The sequence below is a fragment of the Carassius gibelio genome, chromosome B1 (genome assembly GCF_023724105.1).
Source record: "Carassius gibelio isolate Cgi1373 ecotype wild population from Czech Republic chromosome B1, carGib1.2-hapl.c, whole genome shotgun sequence".
NCBI lineage: Eukaryota > Metazoa > Chordata > Actinopteri > Cypriniformes > Cyprinidae > Carassius > Carassius gibelio.
Window position 1 is genome coordinate 2,060,739 of NC_068396.1, and position 23,550 is coordinate 2,084,288.

At 41.7% G+C, this 23,550-nt stretch overlaps 2 protein-coding genes across 2 annotated transcripts in view; both read right to left on the reverse strand.

The window, feature by feature from the left end:
* Window positions 1–563: 563 nt before the first annotated feature.
* On the reverse strand, window positions 564–14,894 carry LOC127948875 (uncharacterized). Its single transcript, XM_052545679.1, has 10 exons — window positions 14,652–14,894; window positions 13,918–14,054; window positions 13,444–13,561; window positions 6,024–6,737; window positions 5,809–5,951; window positions 4,966–5,089; window positions 4,302–4,886; window positions 3,487–3,635; window positions 3,227–3,350; window positions 564–2,227 (listed from the first exon to the last, which is right to left on the reverse strand). Exons 1-10 carry the CDS (start codon window positions 14,755–14,757, stop codon window positions 1,842–1,844), a joined length of 2,586 nt encoding a protein of 861 aa, XP_052401639.1. The 5' UTR covers window positions 14,758–14,894; the 3' UTR covers window positions 564–1,841.
* The window catches only part of LOC127948874 (uncharacterized), a 49,229-nt gene continuing 26,242 nt past the window's right edge, over window positions 564–23,550 (reverse strand). Inside the window, exon 12 of the transcript XR_008152210.1 lies at window positions 564–1,773. The gene's annotated coding sequence lies outside the window, so the exon portion shown is untranslated. The remainder of the gene's footprint in view (window positions 1,774–23,550) is intronic.

Consider the following 23,550-nt stretch of genomic DNA (forward strand, 5'->3'; position numbering starts at 1 on the left):
AGATTAAATACAAAACCTCATAAATGCATTGTGGTTCTACCATGTTAGTCAATAAAAAAGACTTAATTTATATACCATATCTTACTTTCTTTTCAAAACACAATAAACATTATGACTTTTTAAATGTCGAACAACCGGTTTTGTTGGAAATATAAAAACACCCATAGTGTTATGTTTCTTAGTTAGAATGCTTCTAGTTTGTAGTAAAATCACATCTTTAAGCTAAAACATTTTCCATTCAAACACTCTCAAGCACCCGTGCATCTTGAGACCCATGGAATTATTTTACATTTAACAGTATGGGAAGGTTTCTATGGAAGTGTAATAGGTTATAGATTACAAGTTAAAAGTAATGTAGGAATTTCAATTTCTATAAAAAGTAATGTAACTGATTACATTTGATCCTTGTTGTACTTTTTTTTATCACTTTTATGTTAACATTTTAGTAGGACTCAAGAACTGTCAGACATTCAAAATCCTTCATCACTTAAATAAGGATTGTGATAATTACATTTCAAAGCAAAACCACCACACTTTGAGATTGTTCTGAGATTAAATACACATTTAAAACCACAACAAGATAGTTTAATAGCTATGATACTGCTTTTGAAATCAGGTCTTTGCATAGATATGACAGCAAACACTTGCATCTAACAACGGCTTGATAAAACAGTTAAATATACATCACCCAAATAGAAAATAAAAGTTATCGGATAAGCATGTGTCCTAAATGCCTGAAACATCTGTGTCTCATATTTTAAAGCAGTCAATGCAGTTGAAATATAGCAAATAAATCAGTTTTTATGTTTGCTTGTATATTATGTTTGTGTTTGTTTATTTGTACTTTGTTTGTTTGTACAGTGTGTTTGCATTTGTATGTTTGTGTTTGTTTGCGTGTATGTTTGTTTTCTGTTTGTTTACGTTTGTGTGTGTGTTTGTGATTGTATGTTTGTGTTTGTGTACTTTTGCATTTGCAGTGTATGTTTGTGTTGAGGCTTGAAAAATCTAGGTGTGAATAAAAATAACATATGTAACTATAACAGCATTGAGCACCTTGTTAAAAACAATCACCCTCGACCTGATCTCTCTGATCTCATCCTGAACATCTGTGAAATCACATTCACCAGATCTACATTATTAATAAAGCGTCCTGGTTTCTCTCAGACAAATATTATCTTCAAGAACTTCACCTAACACTGCACCAGATATTTATGCCCCTATGTAAATTCTCCAGATGTTTGCCGTTAAAAAAGCTTCAATAGCGCACACATCCTTTGACCAGTCGCTGAACTTTTGGCTAAACTTTAAAAAGTGGACACTCACAGGTAAACGCCGTAAATAGATGCAATGGAGAATGGAGATCTTTTAATCACTGAACATGATCTGTTTTGATCACCGAACTTTAGCTGACACACACCACCAAAGTACACAATGCCAGATCCCTCACAACTAATTAAGTTGCAAATGAGTTGAGATCTTAGAAACAGGTTTAGATGTTTTAGATGTTTTTGAATCAAACTAAACAAATAACATTTTTCCTGTGGCTTACAGAAAACGCGTGTAACCTAATTTTTAAAGTGAAAGAAAAATGTCTGGGTTATATAGCAAGCCAGAAGTGTTTTAAGCTTGACAAAAACCAAAGAGAGGTGGAATTTTTATGACCCTCATCAATCAAACTTTTTGGTCACACAGTGCACTATACTCTCTCTAGAATTGTCTGCAGTGTGGTGTTGGTTCTTTAAACAAACGTGAACCAGAGCCACATATCTTCACCTCCTCTTCCTGTGCCAGCAGTGTAGCTCAGAAAGCCTTCTCAAAGCAGTGCATTGAGGTTCACGTCATCAGATTCTAATGGTAGCTGAGTAAATCCTTACCTCATCCAGCTCTGTCAGTAATGTGGTGTTTAAAGCTTTCTGAAAGTTCTCAATAAATTCCAGGTCTGACTGAAGCCGGATCTTGTTTGCAAGGATTATCGTTGTCCCTGTTTGACAGAAGTGAAGCATGGTGTCAAGAAGCTCGGTGTGAAACTTGTGGTGATAGACCACATCAGCTGCCAGGATGTAATCGTAATAATGCGTGGAACGGGGAAACGTCTCCTCCAGCTTGTAGCCCCATTGCAGTGCTGTAACCTGAGGCTCGTGTCTCCAGTGCCCCCTGGTATTCCTGTTCAAGTTGCACCTCAGATTACCCAGGATTTCTGGCAGATCCGTGGATGTCAGTTTAGCACCTACAAATTAGTGACACCATTTAGTTTTGGTCTTAAGCTTAGTCTAAACCAGGGGTGTCCAGTTCGGCTCTTGGAGGGCTACTATCCTGCAGAGCTCAGCTCAAATCCCATTTAAACGCACCTGAACTAGTAAATTTTTGGGTTTACTAGACACTCCACGCAGGTGTGATGGGGATGGTTGGAACTGAATTCTGCAGGACGTTGGCCCACTGGGAGCAGGATTGGACACCCCATAGCTTAGTCCAAGGGTTTACAATCACGTTCCTAAAGGCCCCCAACCACATTCCACTTTTTGCATGTCTCCTTTTTCTGACACACAATATTGGGACACTGCAGGAGTTGCGGAGCGGTCATTGGATTTGTTAAATTATACAGGATTTCAAGTAGATATGCATTTCATGTTCTTTAACGTTCCTCCTGGAAACAAAAATGCCTTGCGTCCAAACCCCTCATGTTTTACAACTGTGATGATTAGTGCTTATCACGATCAACTAAACACTGGATTATATGAAATATTTAAATATTTTGCAGCATAGAATCTTTAAAATATGTCAGAGTTTTACACCCCGTGATTTTTATTGTGGGGACATTTCCACAGCCCTAAACATGAAGTGACTCAAAAGGAATGTTATTGGTTGCTTTACCTATCAGTCATGCAGACTTCAGGCCTTGGCCATTCAAAGTGGCTAAAGTTCCCAGACCTTCTTCTTGTCAGTCTGAAGGTCTGGCTACGTGAGACGATGCAAAATGTTCGTTATTGAGGGCTTCAGGAAAGTGGTTCAGGGTGTAGGCAAGTTCAGATCTAGAGAGCCACTGTCCTGCAGAGTTTAACTCCAACCCTAATCAAACAAGCTACTCGATGTCTTCAGGATTGCTAAGCCTGTAGCCAGGTGAGGTTTTTTTTTCTCAGGGTTGAAGCAAAACTTCTGGAGGGCAGCAACTCTCTAGGATAAACTTGCCTAGGTCTGGCCTGATTGTAAAAAATTTATTGAGACGTACCGAGAAGTGTGGCAACTATCGAGACAAGTCCTGTTCCTGCTCCGAGCTCCAGCATTGATTTGTCAAGTAGATTAATCTGCTGTCGACCTGTTGGGGTGTCCAGGAATCGGCAAAGGGCCAGTGCCTATGACATTCAAAACCAGGAGTTCATAGCCTCCATTAGACTCTGTGTATTTTACCCTCTTACAAAGCATACATATAGTTTCTTCCTGATATGACTGGTTGATAAACTGCTGTGTTGTTGAACTTTTAATGCTCACCGCAGGCCATACCACACCGCCGTAATTGCCTATGGCTTCTTGAATTTTGATTTCATGACCCAGAAAGTAGTAGATCTCCTTGCCAAGAGTGGAGTAGATGGTGGGAGCCCAGGATCTGGGCTTTGGTGGTTCTGCGTTGGCAGGTACAACTGAGGAAAAGATTAAAGAAGCATATCCCATCAGATAGGTATCCATAGCCCCTTTCGCACTGGAGGAAGCTTTCCATAGTTCCTATGACTATTGGCGGAGGTTGCCACGTTTTGGAGCATTACCACCATAGGACCTAGAAATGTGTTTAGCTCTAGATACTCCGTTTGAGGTAACCAATTCAGATTAGGGTCTAAAAGCGGCCTTTAGGAACTACCAGTGATGTAAGTGTACGCTAATAGGCCAAACGCATATGAAACATTAGTGAAAATCGTAAAAACTAAATCTTCTATGACAACTTGCAGTGTTCTCATCGAGGTTGAGACAATGCTGCAGACAACAGGTAAATGCAATTATCGCTGTTATCAATGTTTGTGGAGTAGATATTTTTACTTTATGGGGTAGCCAGTGTTTCGTATGTGTTTGGCATATCAACATACACTTACATCACTAGTAGCTCCTATAGAACTGTTTTAGACCCCACGTCAAAGTAGGGGCTAAATTAGTTGCCCAAAGTGAAGTTGTTCCTACTTATTCCTAGTTCCTGAAGTGCGAACAAACCAAAAAGCCGGAACTTCTGTGAAAAGTTCTAGGAACTATGGAAAGGCTCCTCCAGTGCGACATCACCTATTTAAGTGCATTTGGCCTCTACTATATGCAAGCCTTACCTTCTTCCTCAGCAGGTCTTTCCAAATCCTGGAGTTCTTTGTCTACTTGTGTCTCATCTGGCGTTTGAGTATCATCACACTCTAGAAGTTCCACTTCCTCTGCATTGTTTCCTGTCTCGTTTGTAGAGTTTGTCTCCCCAGCATCATAATTTTCGTCCTCTTCCTTGTTCATCTCTTGAACCTGGTCACCTCCCTGCTCTGGTGTCTTGCTGGTTGCTATGTAAATCCTCACATCATCCAACTCTTCAAGGAGTGTGATTTCAAAATATCTAAGAAAGTTGTCAATGAAGCCCAGATCTGAAGCATAGCGGACCTTGTTCGCCCAGACTAGAATAGTTCCCGGCTGGCAGAAGTAACGCATGGTGAATAGTAATTCTGCAAGGAAGTCATGGTGATAGACCACATCAGTCGCCAACACATAATCATACTGGTGTGTGGATCTGGGGAAGAACTTGTCCAGCTTGTGACCCCAGTAGAGTTCTGTGACCATGGGCTCGTGTCTCCGCCGGCCTCTCGTGTTCCTGTTAAGGTTGTATCTCAGATTACTTAGTATCTCAGGTAAATCCGTTGCTGTTAGTTTGGCACCTATAGAGCAATTTCAGTGATTATCTTCCAACGTACAAAACCATTTAGATTAGTACCCGAGTCTTATCCCAACACTTACCCAGTGATGTAACGACAGTCGAAAGTAATCCAGTTCCAGCTCCAAGTTCAATAACTGATTTGTCGAATAAATCAATGTGTTGATGACCCTGAGGCGTTTCCAAGAATCGGCAAAGTGCAAGTGCCTATATTGATGGTATACAAATCACATTTTAGAAGTACACCATGTTTGCTTTGCTTGACTGTGTTCTTGGACTAACTTTATACTGGATCTATTTTCTTGAATGCAGCATCACACAAAAGCAAAGTTATTGGGTAAGTGATGTCATCGCTGATCTAGGGCCAGATTTACTAAACTGGAATTGTGCTCTTGTGCTAATTTGCCCTAAGCAGCGCTGATGGGCGTGGAAATTACTGTGGGTGATTTACTGACAATGCACAAATTAAAGAACACAGCAACATCTCATTTACATATCAACCAATGCAATATATCAAGCAGTATACTGATGCTCATCAGGTGTGGGTTATCTTTTTACGACTCAGGCGCAAAATTAGTTTTTTTGGGTGTTAAATAATGGTGCAAATACCAGTATTTTGACAACTGCAAATGTTAGTAAATCACTTTGTGTGATTCATTTTAATACTCTCCTCCCATAAATTTTGCATCTGAAAAGGGAAACTCCTACAAATGCATATTCATTAAGGTAAGGCACAAAAATAACTGTCCACACCTTTTCACCTCTAATTCTTAACTGTGTGTCTTTAGTAAATATTGACAGTACTATTTTAACCCCAAAAGACGGTTAGCGTTGGCAAATCGCTGTTAGTAAATCTGGCCCATACACTTTTCACATGTGCATTTGTTTCTCATGGTTCATTGATTCTGCAATTGAAAGTGTCTCACCGCTGGCCATATAGTAGCACCATAAGAATCAATGGACTCCTGAATTGTAATATCCTGGCCCAAAAAATGATAAACTTCCTTCTCGGGTCTGTAGTAAATAGTCGGTGCCCAGGATCTCATATACTCTCCTCCTGTGCTTCCATCTTAAAGAAAAGCCCAAATCAGACACAAATTCATTAGATAAGCAACTGTGTTTTAGAAGAAATATTACTGACCAGATTTCTGCTCCACAAACGCTGAATCCACCTCACTGCAGCCGTCGTTGTTGTCTTCACTATACTCAGGTTCATTTTCAAGATTTGTGTTGTCGTCGTCATCTTCGATATTGTTCAGGTTTCCATCCTTCTGGTTTTCCGCATCAGCATAACTTGTAACCTGCTCTTCTCTAAAATCTGCATCTTTATTTTCATATTCTTGAACCTGTTCTACAAACTTTTGTTCTGTCCAGTTGATCTTTCCTTCATATATCTCTTCCTTTGTCATTTCATTCTCATCCACTCCTTTTCTGGCATCCCCTTTAGTCTCTTTTAATCCTAGTCCACTTTCTTCTCTCGTGGTGGCAGAGTAAATCTTTACCTCTCCATTGTCTGCCAGCAGGATGGTGTTGAAAGTTTTTTTGAAGTTCTCAACAAAGACTAGATCAGAATCGAAGCGGGTCTTGTTGGCCCATATGAGGGTTGTACCCGGCTGGCAGAAGTGGCACATGGTGACTAGTAATTCTGCTTGATAGTCATGCTGATAGACCACGTCGGCTGCTAATATGTAGTCGTATTTGTAGACTGAACGAGGGAAGGTCTTATCAAGCTCATAACCCCAAGAGAGCGCCGCCACCTGTGGAGTGTATCTGCAGCGGCCCCGTGTGTTTCTGGACTGATTGCATCCCAGGTTCCCGAGGACTTCAGGCAGGTCAGTTGCTGTTACCCAAGCACCTGGGGATGATTATACAGGTATGAAAACATACACAACACAACCATAGGCTTGTAATATGTTGTCAAATCTCACTCCTGGAGGGCCAATGTCCTGTAGAGTTTGCATCCAACCAGCTCCAACACCCTCACCTGGAAGTTTCTTGTCATTGGTTGGCTGGTTCAGGTGTGCTTATTTAGGGTTAGAGCTAAACTCTGCAGGATACCAGCCCTTCAAGAACTGGTTTGGACATTCCTGCCTGGCAGTGATTGGGGGGGGGGGGGCAATAAACATAAAATTTCTCAAGAGCAATTAAAATGGTTATCGCATTACAAGTAAAGCGAGTTATGTAATCAGATGACTTTTTAAGTAACTAGTAAAGTAACACATTACTTTTAACTTTTTCAAATCAGTATCTCCAGTTACTTTGTTTCCATGTGTTGAGTGACAGCTCTGGTGTTGCCATGGTGACAGAGATCAGGAGTCAGTGCAGAGTGTTGTGTGTGAACATGATCTCACTGTAGTTCTACACTAAATATGAACATGTGTTTACTCAAAAACACATTCAGTGTTCCTCACAATCATTTTATTCATTTCCCCTTTCATAGGTCCCTTCGATGATGTGGTGACGTCACCACATATGGGAACACCTTCTTTGTGACGAATGTCTGAAGCCCTATACCATCCCGCCAATCCTATTGGCCAAATGGCGCATGGCACCACCCTACGCATGTGCACGCATGATATACCTGGGTGCCGCGCGCCATTTCGCTCAGATTTCATTCCTTCAGGAATAGCGAATCATCTGTGCCCTATCATCTCGCGTTCTCCAGCGATCTCTTCGAGCAGTGTTAACTCCTCTTCGCGGACGCGATGAGTAAGGAGCCATGTACCAGGTACATCACGGCGGGTGACACTCATGACAGGTGCGTAGTGTGTCTTGGTTTGCATCACGCACAGGCGGCGCTTAGCGGCCTTTCTTCCTGTCCCCATTGTGATGGCCTGCGGCTCAGAGTACTGCGCTCTAGGGTGGAAGTATTCTCCGATGTCGCCCTTGAGTCTAACCCCCGTCATGTCACCTCTGCGACTGCCGAGGCACCGCACGAGGCGAGGGCCTGGGGTGACACGTGCGACATGGATTTCGTTGACAGCGCAGCGCTGGAATATTCTCCACATCGCTCGCTCTCCCCTACCCTGCTGCAGAATAAAAGTTATACTGAGCCTGTCGTCTTCTCTAATGAGGATTTACACCCCACACCGGAGGCATGCGCTGCCATCTCCTTCGGTTGTGGACGCTATGATGATGACGTTTTATCCACCGCGGCCTCGGGGTCTGAGGACTTCGCGACCGACACTAGCCCTCTCCCTCCTAGCGGACAGGAGAGGCGTGTTTCCCCCTCCTACAGTGAGCTGTTGGACGTGGTTTCTCGTGCGGTGGGTAAATTGGGGCTAGACTGGGAGGTTGACAAGGCCGAGGCCCAACCCTCTTCTAAGCTGGACGACCGTTTTTTAACTAGTCGGACACCTACACAGCCCCGGAGGCCTTTACCTTTTTTCCCGGACCTCCACCAGGAGGTTTCGAGGTCCTGGAAACAGCCGTTTTCGGGCGCGGATTACTAATGCTGCGGCCGCGGATTTCGCCACCGTTTCTGATATGGCGAACCATGGCTACACAATAATGCCCCCGGTGGAAGAGACTCTCGCCGAACACCTTGCGCCTAATTCGGCCGCGGCATGGAAGTCTAGACCCCTTCTTCCTTCGAAGGCGTGTCGAGTCACGTCTAGCCTGGTGGGTAAATCCTACATGGCGGCTGGTCAAGCGGCTGCTTCACTCCACTCTATGGCGGTCCTTCTGGCCTACCAAGTGGAGCTATTGAAGGAACTTGACGAAGGTGAGGGCATCACGCCGGAGGCAGTAAAAGAACTGTGTAGAGCAACGGATTTGGCGCTACGTGCTACCAAACATACCGCTCGTGCAGTGGGCCGTTCTATGGCCGGTTTGATTTCGGTTGAGCGCCACCTCTGGCTTAATCTCACCGATATTAAGGAAAAGGACAAATCTTTCCTCATGGATGCCCCTGTCTCCAGGGATGGGTTGTTCGGTGAGGCTGTCACGTCGGTAGTGGAAAAGTTCAGGGCAGCGAAACAGCAATCAGCCGCTTTCCGCCAGCTGATTCCCCGCAGACCCAGGGAGGTTGAACGCCGGCAAGCGTAAGGATTGGGGCCCTAGGGTTTTTCCTCCGGCTCACCAGCGTCAACGAAAAAGACTGAACCTGACCTCGACGGCAAAGGCCTCTCGTTCTCAGGCACCGAATAGCAGCTCCTGATCATTTTGCTGCTTGACAGGGACTGTGCCCTCTGCTAGAGAGCGCTGTCGGACCGCTTTCGCACATCCTACACTCTTATTGTAGTCCCCATGCTCAAACATTGACTGTCTCGCCGCAAACAGCGCCTCGAGCGACATTGGATCGAGCTGTAATGTCAGACGCTCCCTCAGACACTCTGCGCAATCCTGCTTTCGGAATTCGAGGGGCGACTCAGGGACCCTACACAAACGGCCGCAGCCGGCGCTTTTTCGCTAGCGGCAGAGCCCGATGTTCAATCTGTTGGCCTAATTCCTGCCATGCACTCTTGTGCATACGCTTCCCCTGTGCACGAACACCACAGGTTTTTCGTGCCCGGACGTTTTAACGCGTATGATAGCGTTGCAGGGAGCGGAAGTTTTGAAACCGCTAGTATTGTTTCTGGCCGCGTGGGAACGTTTGCCCGACATTTCTCAATGGGTGTTACGCACAATTTGTCACGGATACACCATTCAGTTTCGAAAAGGCCCGCCTCCTTTCCGCGGAATTCTTTCCACTACGGTGAAGTCTACGGAAATGGCGGTGCTGCGACAGGAAATGTCAACTCTGCTGAGCAAAGGGGCTATAGAAGAAGTACACCCCTCTCAGATGGAGGCAGGTTTTTACAGCCGTTATTTCGTGGTACCGAAAAAAGACGGCGGATTACGGCCCATTCTGGATTTACGCCGTCTGAATCTTGCACTCAGGCCGAGCAAATTCAAAATGTTGACGGTAAAGTCTATTCTGTCTCAGATCCGACCAAACGATTGGTTTATTACGATCGATCTGAAGGATGCGTATTTCCCTATTCAGATCGTCAAGAGACACATGAAGTTCCTCAGATTCGCTTTAGAGGGCAAAGCGTATCAGTACCGCGTTCTTCCCTTTGGCTTGGCTTTAGCGCCCCGTACTTTCTCCAAAGTGCATGGACGCAGCTCTGGCCCCGTTGCGGCTCCAGGGCGTTCGTGTTTTGAATTATTTGGACGATTGGCTGGTGCTAGCGCAATCGCAGACTCAGGCACACTCTCACCGGGATCTTGTGCTGAATCATTTAAACAGCCTGGGCTTATGCACAAATTTCCAGAAAAGTGTTTTAATTCCCTCTCAACGGATAACCTTTCTGGGAATAGATTTGGATTCTCGCGCGATGACAGCGAAGCTTTCTCTCCCGCGCGCTCAGTCGATTGCGTCATGCGTGCGGCACTTCAAAGCGGGTCGCACGGTGACAGTGAGATTGTGCCTCAGGCTCATAGGTCTAATGGCAGCAGCATCCCCCGTGATTCGTCTGGGATTGCTTCACATGAACCCCTTTCAGTGGTGGACGAAAAGGCGGAATATTTCACCACGTTGTCTTCCGCATCGAACGATTTCGGTGACACGGCGGTGTGTGATGTCGCTAAAACTATGGATGTCAACCGAATTTCTCCTGACAGGAGTTCGGCTGGGAATTTATGCTTTCCGAGAGACTTTCACGATGGACGCGTCTTTGACTGGTTGGGGAGCTGTTTGTCAAGGGCGCCCAGCCCACGGAGTGTGGACAGCGACTCAGCGCGGCTGGCACATAAATAGATTGGAATTACTGGCAGTTTTTCTGGCTCTCCAGTATTTCACGGATCTGCTGATCGGCCGTCATGTGCTGCTCAGATCGGACAACACAGCGGTTGTGTCATACCTGAACCATCAAGGAGGATTACACTCTCGCCCCCTGTGCAGGCTGGTGAGGCATGTTTTTCTTTGGTCTCAGGACAAATTTCTGTCGATCCGGGCCGTTCATGTCCCCGGACGATTGAATTTCGGAGCGGACTTGCTATCCAGACAGGCTCTGGAACAGGGAGAATGGAGATTACACCCCCAGACGGTGAATCTTTTATGGCGGATATTCGGCAAAGCGAAAGTGGATTTATTCGCGTCGAACATGACTACACATTGCCCACTATGGTTCTCCCTATGCCCCCCATCGCCCCTGGGTGTGGATGCATTAGCTCACAGCTGGCCCAGGACCAGTCTGTATGCTTTTCCTCTGATTCGTTTGATCCCAGCGGTGTTATGCAGAATACGGCGGGACAGAGTGAAACAGCTGCTGCTGGTGGCTCCGCAATGGCACACGCAGCCGTGGTTTGCGGATCTATCAGTCTGCTAGCGGGCTCTCCGTGGAGATTCCCCTCAGACAGGATTTATTATCACAAGCAGAGGGACTGATTTGGCACCCGAGGCCAGATCTGTGGAAACTGTGGGCGTAGCCACTGAGCGGAGTGCGTTAGTATGTCCCGGTCTTTCTGTTGAAACCACTGAGACTATATTGAATTCTAGAGCAGCTTCTACGAGACGCTTATATGCTTTCAAGTGGAGACTGTTTACAGCCTGGTGTGGCAATCGTAATGTGGATCCAGTTTACTGCCCAGTGGCTTCAGTGCTGGAGTTCCTCCAGGACCGTTTTTCGGATGGCGTAACACCAGCCACTTTAAAGGTTACGTGGCAGCCATTTCAGCTTACCACGAATACATAGGCGGTGCCACTGTGGGGCGTCATCCACTAGTTTCTCGTTTCATACAGGGTGCGCGACGGCTGAGGCCTTTCCGCCCTGTGTGAGTTCCTTCATGGGTTTTATCCATTGTGTTGCTAGGTTTATCAGGGCATCCGTTTGAGCCCTTGGAGACTGTACCGGATAAATTCCTGACACTGAAGACACTTCTTCTCATGGCTTTATCCTCCCTCAAGAGAGTTGGGGATTTACAGGCTCTTTCTGTTTCACCCTCATGCATGGAATTTGCACCGGGCTCTGTGAAGGTGCTGCTGCGGCCCAGGCCTAACTATGTTCCTAAGGTCGCATATAACCCCTTTCGCTTTCAGCAAGTGTTCCTGGAAGCTTTTTTTTTCCCCTGCTGAGGCTGGGTCAGGAAATCTAAGTCTTTGCCCTGTGAGAGCTTTAAAGACTTATGTGGATCGTACAGCCCCTTGGCGTGAATCTGACCAGCTGTTTGTCTGTTTTGGACATAAAAGTAAGGGCCATGCGGTTACAAAACAGCGCATGTCCCATTGGCTGGTGGAGGCAATTCCTTTGGCCTATGAGGCGCACGGACTCGCTTCGCCCTTAGGAGTTAAAGCTCATTCCACTCGAGCTGTGGCTTCTTCTCAAGCTTTTCTCACTTGATCTTCTATGGATGATATCTGTGCTTTGGGACTTTGGGAAGTCGTGGCCTAATGGTTAGAGGGTTGGACTCCCAATCGAAGGGTTGTGGGTTCTAGTCTCGGGCTGGATGGAATTGTGGGTGGGGGTAGTGCACGAAAAGCTCTCTCTCCACCTTCAATACCACGACTTAGGTGCCCTTGAGCAAGGCATCGAACCCCCAACTGCTCCCCGGGCGCCGCAGCATAAATGGCTGCCCACTGCTCCGGGTGTGTGCTCACAGTGTGTGTTTGTGTGTTCACTGCTCTGTGTGTGTGCATTTCGGATGGGTTAAATGCAGAGCACAAATTCTGAGTATGGGTCACCATACTTGGCTGAATGTCACTGAATGTCACTTCACTATGTGCTGCGGCAGGATGGTCCTCACCGAGCACTTTTATCAAGTCCTACAGTCTAGATGTGAGGATGGCTCCTGGCGTGCGGGTTCTCTCCGCTTGAGCAGATGCTTCCTCGGATCTCAGTTATCAGGTACGTCAGGCGTTTTGGTATATCGTTCCCATACGTGGTGACGTCACCGCAGCATCGAAGTGACCTATGAAAGGGAACATCTCGGTTACGTATGTAACCATGGTTCCCTGAATAGGGAACGAGATGCTGCGGTCCTGGCCGTGCCGTACCTTGATAATGTTCTTCATCTTCAGTCATGAAATCTGAGCGAAATGGCGCGCGGCACCCAGGTATATCATGCGTGCGCATGCGTAGGGTGGTGCCATGCGCCATTTGGCCAATAGGATTGGCGGGATGGTATAGGGCTTCAGACATTCGTCACACCGAAGGTGTTCCCATACGTGGTGACGTCACCGCAGCATCTTGTTCCCTATTCAAGGAACCATGGTTACATACGTAACCGAGATGTTCCGAATAGTGCTAATCTTTGTTCTTCTGCGTCATATTCTTCAGGTGAATAGTTTGAGCAGCGCCCTCTACTGTACAGACCTGAACTTACACTTCTTTCAGCCTGAGGAGTATTCATTCCACTTTTAGGGTGAAAAGGGCTTTTATATTTGTAAAAGAAGAACTTTTTGATATTATAAACAAACAAGTAAGCCCTGCCCAGATTTAAAAGTAAACCAAAAGTAATGTAACACATTACTTTCCATAAAAAGTAATTAAGTAATTAGTTATTTTTAGGGAGCAACATGATATAGTAATGTATTACTTTTAAAAGTAACTTTTCCAGCGTTGCTGCTTAGTACCTACCCAACAGACTGGCCACGATGGAAACAAGTCCCGTGCCGGCGCCGATCTCTAGCACTGCCTTGTCAACAAGGTCAACCGTCTCTTGGTTGGACTCAAGGTAGCGACACAGAGCCAGAGCCTAAATAATAATTTAGAAAATGTATCATGATTATGAATATCAATCAGGAACCAATGTTCAACTGGTTAAAGGGGAACCGTGCCATTATTCTGGTTTCTCAAACATTCCTTACATCTGCCCATCCCTGTTTGCCATTGGTCAGTTAGTTAGCCCCGCCCCATACTCATGATTGGTTGATTCAGAAGTTGACATTTGGGGCAACAAAAACAAACAGATCATTGTTGTGAAAGTGTTACACTCTTCAGAAAGCCATTCATTCTAAACATGAAATTGAACACCAGGAAAAGTTTGAACTTCAGACTAATGGCACACTTCAGCTTATATATTTCAAATATGTAATAAAGTATTTGTCTCACTGCTGGCCAGATGACAGAACCAAACGAATCGAGAGACTCCCAGATGCTGATCTCATGACCGTCAAAATAATGGATCTCCTTTCCAATGGTGGACAGCACACTGGGCTCCCAGGATGCCTTACGCACGGGGACGACTTCTGAACAATATAACATGAGAAAACCTGATGCATTTCTCATTCTAATCTATACTGATGTAGTGTTGTGGTTTCAGTTAGAGTTTAAAGGAATAGTACACCCAGAAATAAAAATTTGCTGTAAATGTGTTCACCCTCAAGCCATCCCAGATTAGGATTAGTTTTTTTCTCTTGGAGAAATGCACTATTGCATCAGTGTCTCATCAATGGATGCTCTGCAGTGAATGGGTGTCGCAAGAATGAGAGTCTGATAAAAACATCACAATAATCCACAGCACTCCAGTCCATCAGTGAACATCTGGAGAAGTCAACAGATGAAACAAATCCAGCATTAAGATGTTTATAACTTTAAACCGTTGCTGCTTGTTAAAATAGAAGTCTATAATCAATAATAATGCTTCCTGTGGATTATTTGGACTCTCATTCTGCCGGCACCCATTCACTGCTGATGATCCATTGCTAAAGAAATGATGGGATGCTACATTTATCCAAATCTGAGGAAGAAACAAACTCCTCTACATCTCATATTTTTGGGAGAGCCTGTTCCTTTAAGAGAAGGTACATTTGAGATGATTTGCCAATAAACTTTAAATTACTTACCATCATGTTTTTCTCTGTCTCCTTCATCTGTCTCATCATTCGCAGTGTTCATGCTCACATCCGTCTCCATTGTGGCATCTGAATTCCCAGACTGAGAACAATCCATGATGCTGTTTACTCACTGATTAAAAACACAAATTTAGATAATTGTGTTTTAAGATAATCTCTTTTTAATGTTGAAGAGGTCAGCTTTAACTTGTTGATCTGTTCCTCTTCACAGTAATCCGGTCAGTGCTTCTGCAACTGCATCCTCAGTGAGGTTATAGACTGGCATCACGCAACACTCCAGCGTCACGCTGCCATCACTATATTTAGCTGGAGATTCATGAAGCAGAGGCACATCCACACAAACACTGAGAAATAGAGCATGATGTACGAGATGGGGAATGAGCTTCTGCTGCCACACACAGATTGGGAGACAAACACTAGAGCTTTGAGATAATAGAGAAGTTCAGAATGCCACAACATACAGTACTAGTACTGAAGTATTGCACAACACATAATGTTTCATAATGTTCTTAAAGTAAAACAAGTGTACAAGTGTACAAGTGAATTGTACAAGTGTTTACTTTGGGGTGAATCTTACAAAACTTGTCAAGAACAAGCTTGAAACATATTTCCCTCCAAAATCAAAAACATAATAATCTTGGGTTTTCTTAAAAAAAAAAAAAAAAAAAAAAAAATTGTCCCTTTACCAATTAGTGTTAATATGCAATAAAATATAGAATGAAATAATGCATCATTGTACTATTTATTGCACTGATTTAGTAAGTCAGTCTAATAAAAAAATAAGGTACGGTAAATAAAAATGCATGCAATATAAAATTTACTTTAAGATAATTGGTCCTCTCCCAATAAGTGCAATGTAAAAAAATATTTGTGGCTTTGTAGGTAATATGCTGTTTATTGCACTGCTTTTGAGGGTAAACCAAATGCACAGAGTGCAATGAAAATGTATTTAAATGTAAGGCTTTATGCATAATATGCTGTTTATTGCACTGGTTTTGCACACAAGGTAGAAAATTCAATAATTGATATTTTTCTTTAAGAAAAGCAGCCCTCCCCCCAATAAGCTTTATAATCAATTATTACACTGTTTGTAAGGTTAAACGAAATGTAAAAAAAAAAATCTGTTTTTTCTTTAAGAAAATTGGTCTTTTCGAAAGCAGTTTAATACAATAAAATACTGATAAATGAAAATGTTTTTAAATGTAATAATTTATGCATAATGTTATTTATTGCAGTGCCTTGCAGGGTAAACAAAAAGCACACCACGTAAATAAAAAAAGACTAAAAAATGTATATAATTTTTATTGAGGTGTGGTGCAGTGTAATCTGAATATGTTGCATTCACCTATATGTTGCCCATTTATTCCATTCCTGTTGGTTTCTATGAGTCTAGGCAGCTGGTATGCACTAAATGGATTCCACAGAAGGGAAACCCAGTATAACACTCATTATATCTCTGGAGGACACATGAGGTCATCGGCCTAAATCTCTCCAATTTGTTGTGTGGGGGCGGTTGAACATCCTTTACCATGTAGGGCCTGATCTCATGATTTTGGCAGATGCATGCATGAAGAGATTATGTTGAAATGATTGGCTGTCCTGCATTGGGATGTTTTCTAAATCTCTCTTCTGCGGGGGTGTGTTTATGTGGACTATATGTGGTGTACGTGTGTTTTCATCATGTAATGGCCCTGCCAGACTCCAGCACTTGATCCCAGGATCAAATATCTCCGTGAATCATCATCAGACATGCATACATGGTCCAAATAGGCTGCTCCCCTCAGAAGAACCAAAACATGTTTGTGATCCATTACTGCTACGTGCCGTTAGTCATAGACACATCTGCTTCTTCTTAACTTGGAAATCAGTTCTGCTTTCTTCTAGAAGCTCCAAACTAGAAAAGCCTGTAGACACTGTAGAGTTTCAGAAGCTGTGTTTAGAAAAAGAAACCTGACTCAGAATGTTTCACGTTTATTTCCAAATATTGAAAATGCTTAAGTTGTAAAAGTTACATTTCTGTATGGAACACTTAAGAGAGTGAATGTAATGAAAAAGATGATCATGTCAAAATAACCTCAGTGCTCACAAATGATTGACTTACAGACATCATACAATTCTTCATCATCAAGTTCTTGAAGTACACATGAAATTCTCCACAGATCACAACGGTGATGCTTCTTTCTCACATTATTACGTATTATTGATGGACACTTACAGGAATAATTCACAAAAAAATTTAAATGTGTTCACCCTCTGGCGGTACAAGATCAGGATGAGTTTGTTTCTTCTTCAGGTTTGTAGAAATGTAACATTATATATAGTGTCTCATCAATGGATGCTCTGCAGTGAATGGGTGCCGTCAGAATGAGAGTCTGATAAAATCTCCAGTCCATCAATGAACATCTGGAGAAGACAAAAGATGAAACAAATACAGCATTAAGATGTTTTTAACTCAAACACATAGAGTTAGTAATAACACCTCCTCCAGTGAAAAAGAGCATCTCCTGGGCCCGGTTTTTCAAAAGTAATCCAGTAGGATTTTGGATAATGGATTGGATCAAACCTTTAGTTTGGGTTTTTTTAGAACTTTTTTGTAGGATTTGGATCACTTTGATCCAAAAAAATCTGGATTAAACTGATCCCATCAGAAGGGTGGATTCAGCATTGATTTCATGGCAGACATGTAATGAAAACTTTAAAAATGTATCAAATAATACTATATTTGGATCATGCAGTATCTTACAAGATATCCTATTTATTCATAAGGTTTTAATTTTATTTGTTCATCCGTCAGGCTACAGTGATTAGGTAGGCTTTAACGTATTCAGCCTTTCAGTATAGGCCTACAGCAAAGTAGAAAGAGTTTGGCCTCATAAAATAATCCCCCAAACAGCTGTCAAAATTGACCAAAAACAATTAATTTTATTACTAATTAATTTCACTAATTGATATATATATATATATATATATATATATATATATATGTATATATATATATATATATATATATATATATATATATATATATATATATATATATATACACACAGTATATATATATATATATATATATATATATATATATATATATATATATATATATATATATATATATATATTCATCACAATCGAAAATATTTTTTTACATTAAGTCTTTTTTTTTTTTCAAAACATCTATACTTGATACTTGTTATAAATATCCTAAATATTGTTTTTAGTTTTTTTAAATGTGTGGGTTTTCTTTTCAAATAAAAAATAATTTATATTGACCCCACACTGGCTTGTTGCTCTTTACATATGTATAGTTCTACATTGTTATTTCCTATCCTGTTTGAGCACTGGTTATCCAGCACTGGTTATCCAGATTTGGTGATCCTGAAAAGTTCCTATCCGGATCAGATTGATCCAATCCGATATTGCTCTAAAAAACTGGCTCCAAAAGTAAGCTGGATTACGTGATCACGCATCGCAAAAAATGGATTACTAAATCCGGATCAATTTTATCCGGATTAAACCTTTTGAAAAACCGGGCCCTATATATCAAATATAGTATTATTTGATACATTTTTAAAGTTTTCATTACGTTTCTGCCATGAAATCCATGCTGAATCCACCCTTCTGATGGGATCAGTTTAATCCAGATTTTTGGGATCAAAGTGATCCAAATCCTACAAAAGAGTTCTAAAAAAACCCAAACTAAAGGTTTGATCCGGATCAAAACTGAGATTGGATTACGTGATCTAATCCGATTATGTAATCCGTTTTTTCTTTTGAAAAACACATTTTCAAGATTTGATCCAATCCATTATCCAAAATCCTACTGGATTACTTTTGAAAAACCGGGCCCTGGTGATTACATTATTTTAAATGAGTCCACCCCCCAAGATTACTGTTATAAACACGAGCCACGTCTAAAAGGTAAAGGGGGAGGTGTTGCTTCAATTTATAACAACGTTTTCAGGATTTCTCAGAGGGCAGGCTTCAAGTATAACTCGTTTGAAGTAATGGTGCTTCATATAACATTATCCAGAGAAACCAATGTTAATGATAAATCCCCTTTTATGTTTGTACTGGCTACTGTATACAGGCCACCAGGACACCATACAGACTTTATTAAAGAGTTTGGTGATTTTACATCCGAGTTAGTTCTGGCTGCAGATAAAGTCTTAATAGTTGGTGATTTTAATATCCATGTCGATAATGAAAAAGATGCATTGGGATCAGCATTTATAGACATTCTGAACTCTATTGGTGTTAGACAACACATTTCAGGACCTACTCATTGTCGAAATCATACTCTAGATTTAATACTGTCACATGGAATTGATGTTGATAGTGTTGAAATTATTCAGCCAAGTGATGATATCTCAGATCATTATTTAGTTTTGGGCAAACTTCATATTAGATTAGATTAGATTAGATCAACCTTTATTTGTCTCACAGGTGAGAAATTTCAACATTTACAGCAGAAAGTGGATAGCATATTGCCAAAATTGTAAATTCTACTTGTTACAAGTATGGTAAAACCATCACTTCTACCACAAAAGACTGCTTTTTAAGTTATCCTCCTGATGTATCCAAATTCCTTAGCATATCCAAAACCTCAGAACAACTTGATGATGTAACAGAAACTATGGACTCTCTCTTTTCTAGCACTTTAAATACAGTTGCTCCTTTACGCTTAAGAAAGGTTAAGGAAAACAGTTTGACACCATGGTATAATGAGCATACTCGCACCCAAAAGAGAGCAGCCCGAAAAATGGAGCGCAGCTGGAGGAAAACAAAACTAGAGGTATTTCGTATTGCTTGGCAGGAAAGTAAACTATCCTACAGAAAAGCATTAAAAACTGCTAGATCCGATTACTTTTCTTCTTTTTTAGAGTCCCATAATCCCAGGTATTTATTCAATACAGTGGTTAAACATTCAAGTGTTGACATTTCCTAACACCACAGCAGTAATGACTTTATGAACTACTTTACTTCTAAAATCGATACTATTAGAGATAAAAGTGCAACAATTCAGCCGTCAGCTACAGTATCACATCAGACAGTGCACTATAGACCCCCTGAGGAACAGTTCCACTCATTCTCTACTATAGGAGAGGAAGAATTGTATAAACTTGTTAAATCATCTAAACCAACAACATGTATGTTAGACCCTATACCATCTAAGCTCCTAAAAGAGGTGCTTCCAGAAGTCATAGATCCTCTTCTGACTATTATTAATTCCTCATTGTCATTACGATATGTCCCCAAAACCTTCAAACTGGCTGTTATTAAGCCTCTAATCGAAAAACCACAACTTGACCCCAGAGAACTTTTTAATTATAGACCAATCTCGAATCTCCCTTTTCTGTCCAAGATACTAGAAAAGGTGGTATCCTCACAATTATATTCCTTCTTAGAGAAAGATGGTATATGTGATAAAGCCCTGCATTTCAGCCCGAGCACGACGGGCCCAACTTATTTATGCCCCTAGGGCCGGGCTGCGGGCCAATTTTCACGTTATAGCTCACATGCGGGCCGGGCCTCGGGCCTTTTTTGGGTTATCCTTCTATTTATATTTTTAGACATTAAATAAAAAAATGAGAAGTTGACGTCGATGATAGAAAAACAAACATAGAAAGACATAAGACATTTCATAACCTCATAACTTTCATAATCTGATAATTCAACCCGTTATAATTAAACTGACATACTGACATGACAGTCTCACGCTTTTTCGTCAGCGCGACCCACGATTATACTTCAGTTATATCCACTTATTGTAGTAGTAGCTATTATAGGCCTCTAAAGTAATGTAAATGTAAACAGCACAAGACCCTGCTACCGCAACTGTCAAGACTGGCTCGCTCTGTGTTTAGTGTCCCATCAGCAGCAGCAGCGAACGTGAATAACCTTCCACTCTGGAGGCTATTCTTTTTCTAGACGATGCTCTGTAAGAAACTGTTCTAACTTTTCATTTGACTGGACTTTATTTTCGTTTAACTGTTGGAAACTAATGGAAAAAAGAATGGACATGTTATGTGGTGCATCTTTGAGGTAAGGTAACATGCAAGTTTGTTTTTAATTAATTTAATTTGTTTAGATTGTAGGCCAGTGGTTCCCAACCTTTTTCAACTCGCGGCCCACACAACCAAACACATATGTTTGCGCGGCCCACTTCAAAAAAATTAACTGACCCCGCTATTGTTGGGTTAATAACTTAGTACTCAGAAGCTAGATTTTAAACTATATTTATTGAATAAACTAGGTCTGTGCGATATGGACAAAAAAAAAAAAAAAAACTATCGCGATTATTTTGATCAATTTTGCAATTGTGCTTTTACAGTCATAAAAGCATTCAGGATTAATTTGAAACATATTTCCAAAAGAAAACCAATCAGAGCTTTATCAAAAAGTTGTAACATTTCTAGAACAGACATAAGTCAAAATTATCACTATAGTGAAGATGTAAACAAATGTATAGACTTGTGGCAAAAAAAAAAATAAAAATAAAAAAATCCTGTATACAGGGACTTTTTTTCTTTTTTGCCATGCATTGTTCATAGAGCTCATTAATTGTAACAGGTGTTTACAGTGTGTATAAAGTATGTGTATGCGGTCAGCAGTGAGAGCGCATAAATATAACGCGAAAGCACATTAAAATAATGCACGAGTGCGAATCTCTCTGTTCGCAGCAGATTTCCTTTGCTCTGTCACAAAACCGGTCGTGCTTGCTCAGATACACGCTGCTTTGCGAGGAGAGAGTGTGCACACTTAAAACGTGTCTCCTCTCACTTAAACTGCATCCTGTTCACTAACAAATTCACTCTATGCTCATGTGTTAGACATGAATTATTTTCGCACGTTTTTATTTCTAGCCTTTTACCGCAGTGAGAACGCTCTGATCCGTCAACATTGGCTCAGAAAAAAGGCGCATCACAGACAGTGTGTGAACCTGGAGTTAGGCATATGCGCACGCTCAAATCGTGATTTTAGGACGTTTTCTTTTAATCGCACAGCCCTAGAATGGACTGGAAATGAACAGAAAATAATTGGCGGCCCACCTGCAATACCACGGACCACAGGTTGAAAACCACTTATTTCTCATTTCGTTTGCTAGCGCTGTTGCGAGCCTGCCTCAGTATTTCAATGTTTTTTTTTTTTAACATTTATAAACATTTATCAAACTAACTGTCTGTGTGATATGCTTGACGTGTTTTATTATATGAGTTTTTATTGTAGCCAAGTAAAGTATTAGCGATAATTTGAGAGGCTTAATTGATTAAATATGTTTTAGGCTATTCGCTGTCTGCTCGGCTGTTTAATGTTAATCGTCATTTTAAAAAAAATGCTCCAAACATTTTTCGAAATTAACTTGATAAAGAAATTAAAAGAAACATAACACAAAACCGACCCATTTTTTAATTGTTGCAAATAGGGTGTAAAAAAAATAAAAAAATAAAAACACGGGCTCGTGTCGGACTCGGGCTGATAATTCTGATGAGCTGTCGGACGCGGGTCGGGCTAGGGCCTGAGCGTCTCGGGCCAGGGCCGGGCTCGGGCCTAGATTTGAGGCCCGTGCAGGGCTCTAATATGTGAGGACTTCCAGTCAGGATTTAGACCGTATCATAGTACTGAAACTGCTCTCCTTAGAGTTACAAATAATCTGCTTTTGTCATCTGATCGTGGGTGTATCTCTTTATTAGTTTTATTGGATCTTAGTGCTGAGTTTGACACAATTGACCACGACATTCTTTTGCATAGACTTGAACACTTTGCTGGCATTAATGGAAGTGCATTAGCATGGTTTAAATCGTACTTATATGACCGCCATCAGTTCGTAGCAGTGAATGAAGATGTATCACATCGATCACAAGTGCAGTATGGAGTACCTCAAGGCTCAGTACTAGGGCCGCTACTCTTCATGCTTTATATGTTACCCTTGGGAGATATCATCAGGAAACATGGTGTTAGCTTTCACTGTTATGCTGATGATACTCAGCTCTATAATTCTTCGTGGCCCGGTGAAACACACCAATTTGAAAAACTAATGGAATGCATAGTCGATACAAAAAACTGGATGACGAGTAATTTCTTAGTGCTAAATTCTGAAAAAACAGAGGTGTTAATTATAGGACCTAAAAACTCTGCTTGTAATAACCTAGAACACTGTCTAAGACTTGATGGTTGCTCTGTCAATTCTTCGTCATCAGTTAGGAACCTAGGTGTGCTATTTGATCGCAATCTTTCCTTAGAAAGCCACGTTTCTAGCATTTGTAAAACTGCATTTTTCCATCTCAAAAATATATCTAAATTACGGACTATGCTCTCAATGTCAAATGCAGAAATGTTAATCCATGCATTTATGACTTCAAGGTTAGATTATTGTAATGCTTTATTGGGTGGTTGTTCTGCACGCTTAGTAAACAAACTACAGCTAGTCCAAAATGCAGCAGCAAGAGTTCAGGAAGTATGACCATATTAGCCCGGTCCTGTCCACACTGCACTGGCTCCCTATCAAACATCGTATAGATTTTAAAATATTGCTTATTACTTATAAAGCCCTGAATGGTTTAGCACCTCAGTATTTGAATGAGCTCCTTTTACATTATACACCTCTACGTCCGCTACGTTCTCAAAACTCAGGCAATTTGATAATACCTAGAATATAAAAATCAACTGCGGGCGGCAGATCCTTTTCCTATTTGGCGCCTAAACTCTGGAATAACCTACCTAACATTGTTTTCCTAATGAATGTTGTTCAGTTGCTTTAAAGCAATGTATTTTTTTTAAAGCGCTATATAAATAAAGGTAACTTGACTTGACTTGACTTGTTGTCTCTCACATCAAAATCCAGACACAGATTTGTTTAAAGCTGTTTAAACGCTGCTTGATCTGTGCAGAT

Excerpts from the sequence above, each read along its gene's own strand:
- LOC127948875 (XM_052545679.1), bottom strand. The coding sequence starts at position 14,757 with ATGGATTGTTCTCAGTCTGGGAATTCAGATGCCACAATGGAGACGGAT. Across the intron at positions 5,952-6,023 it reads GTTTGTGGAGCAGAAATCTG|ATGGAAGCACAGGAGGAGAG; the intron begins GTCAGTAATATT and ends CTTTTCTTTAAG. Across the intron at positions 3,636-4,301 it reads AAGACCTGCTGAGGAAGAAG|TTGTACCTGCCAACGCAGAA; the intron begins GTAAGGCTTGCA and ends TCTTTTCCTCAG.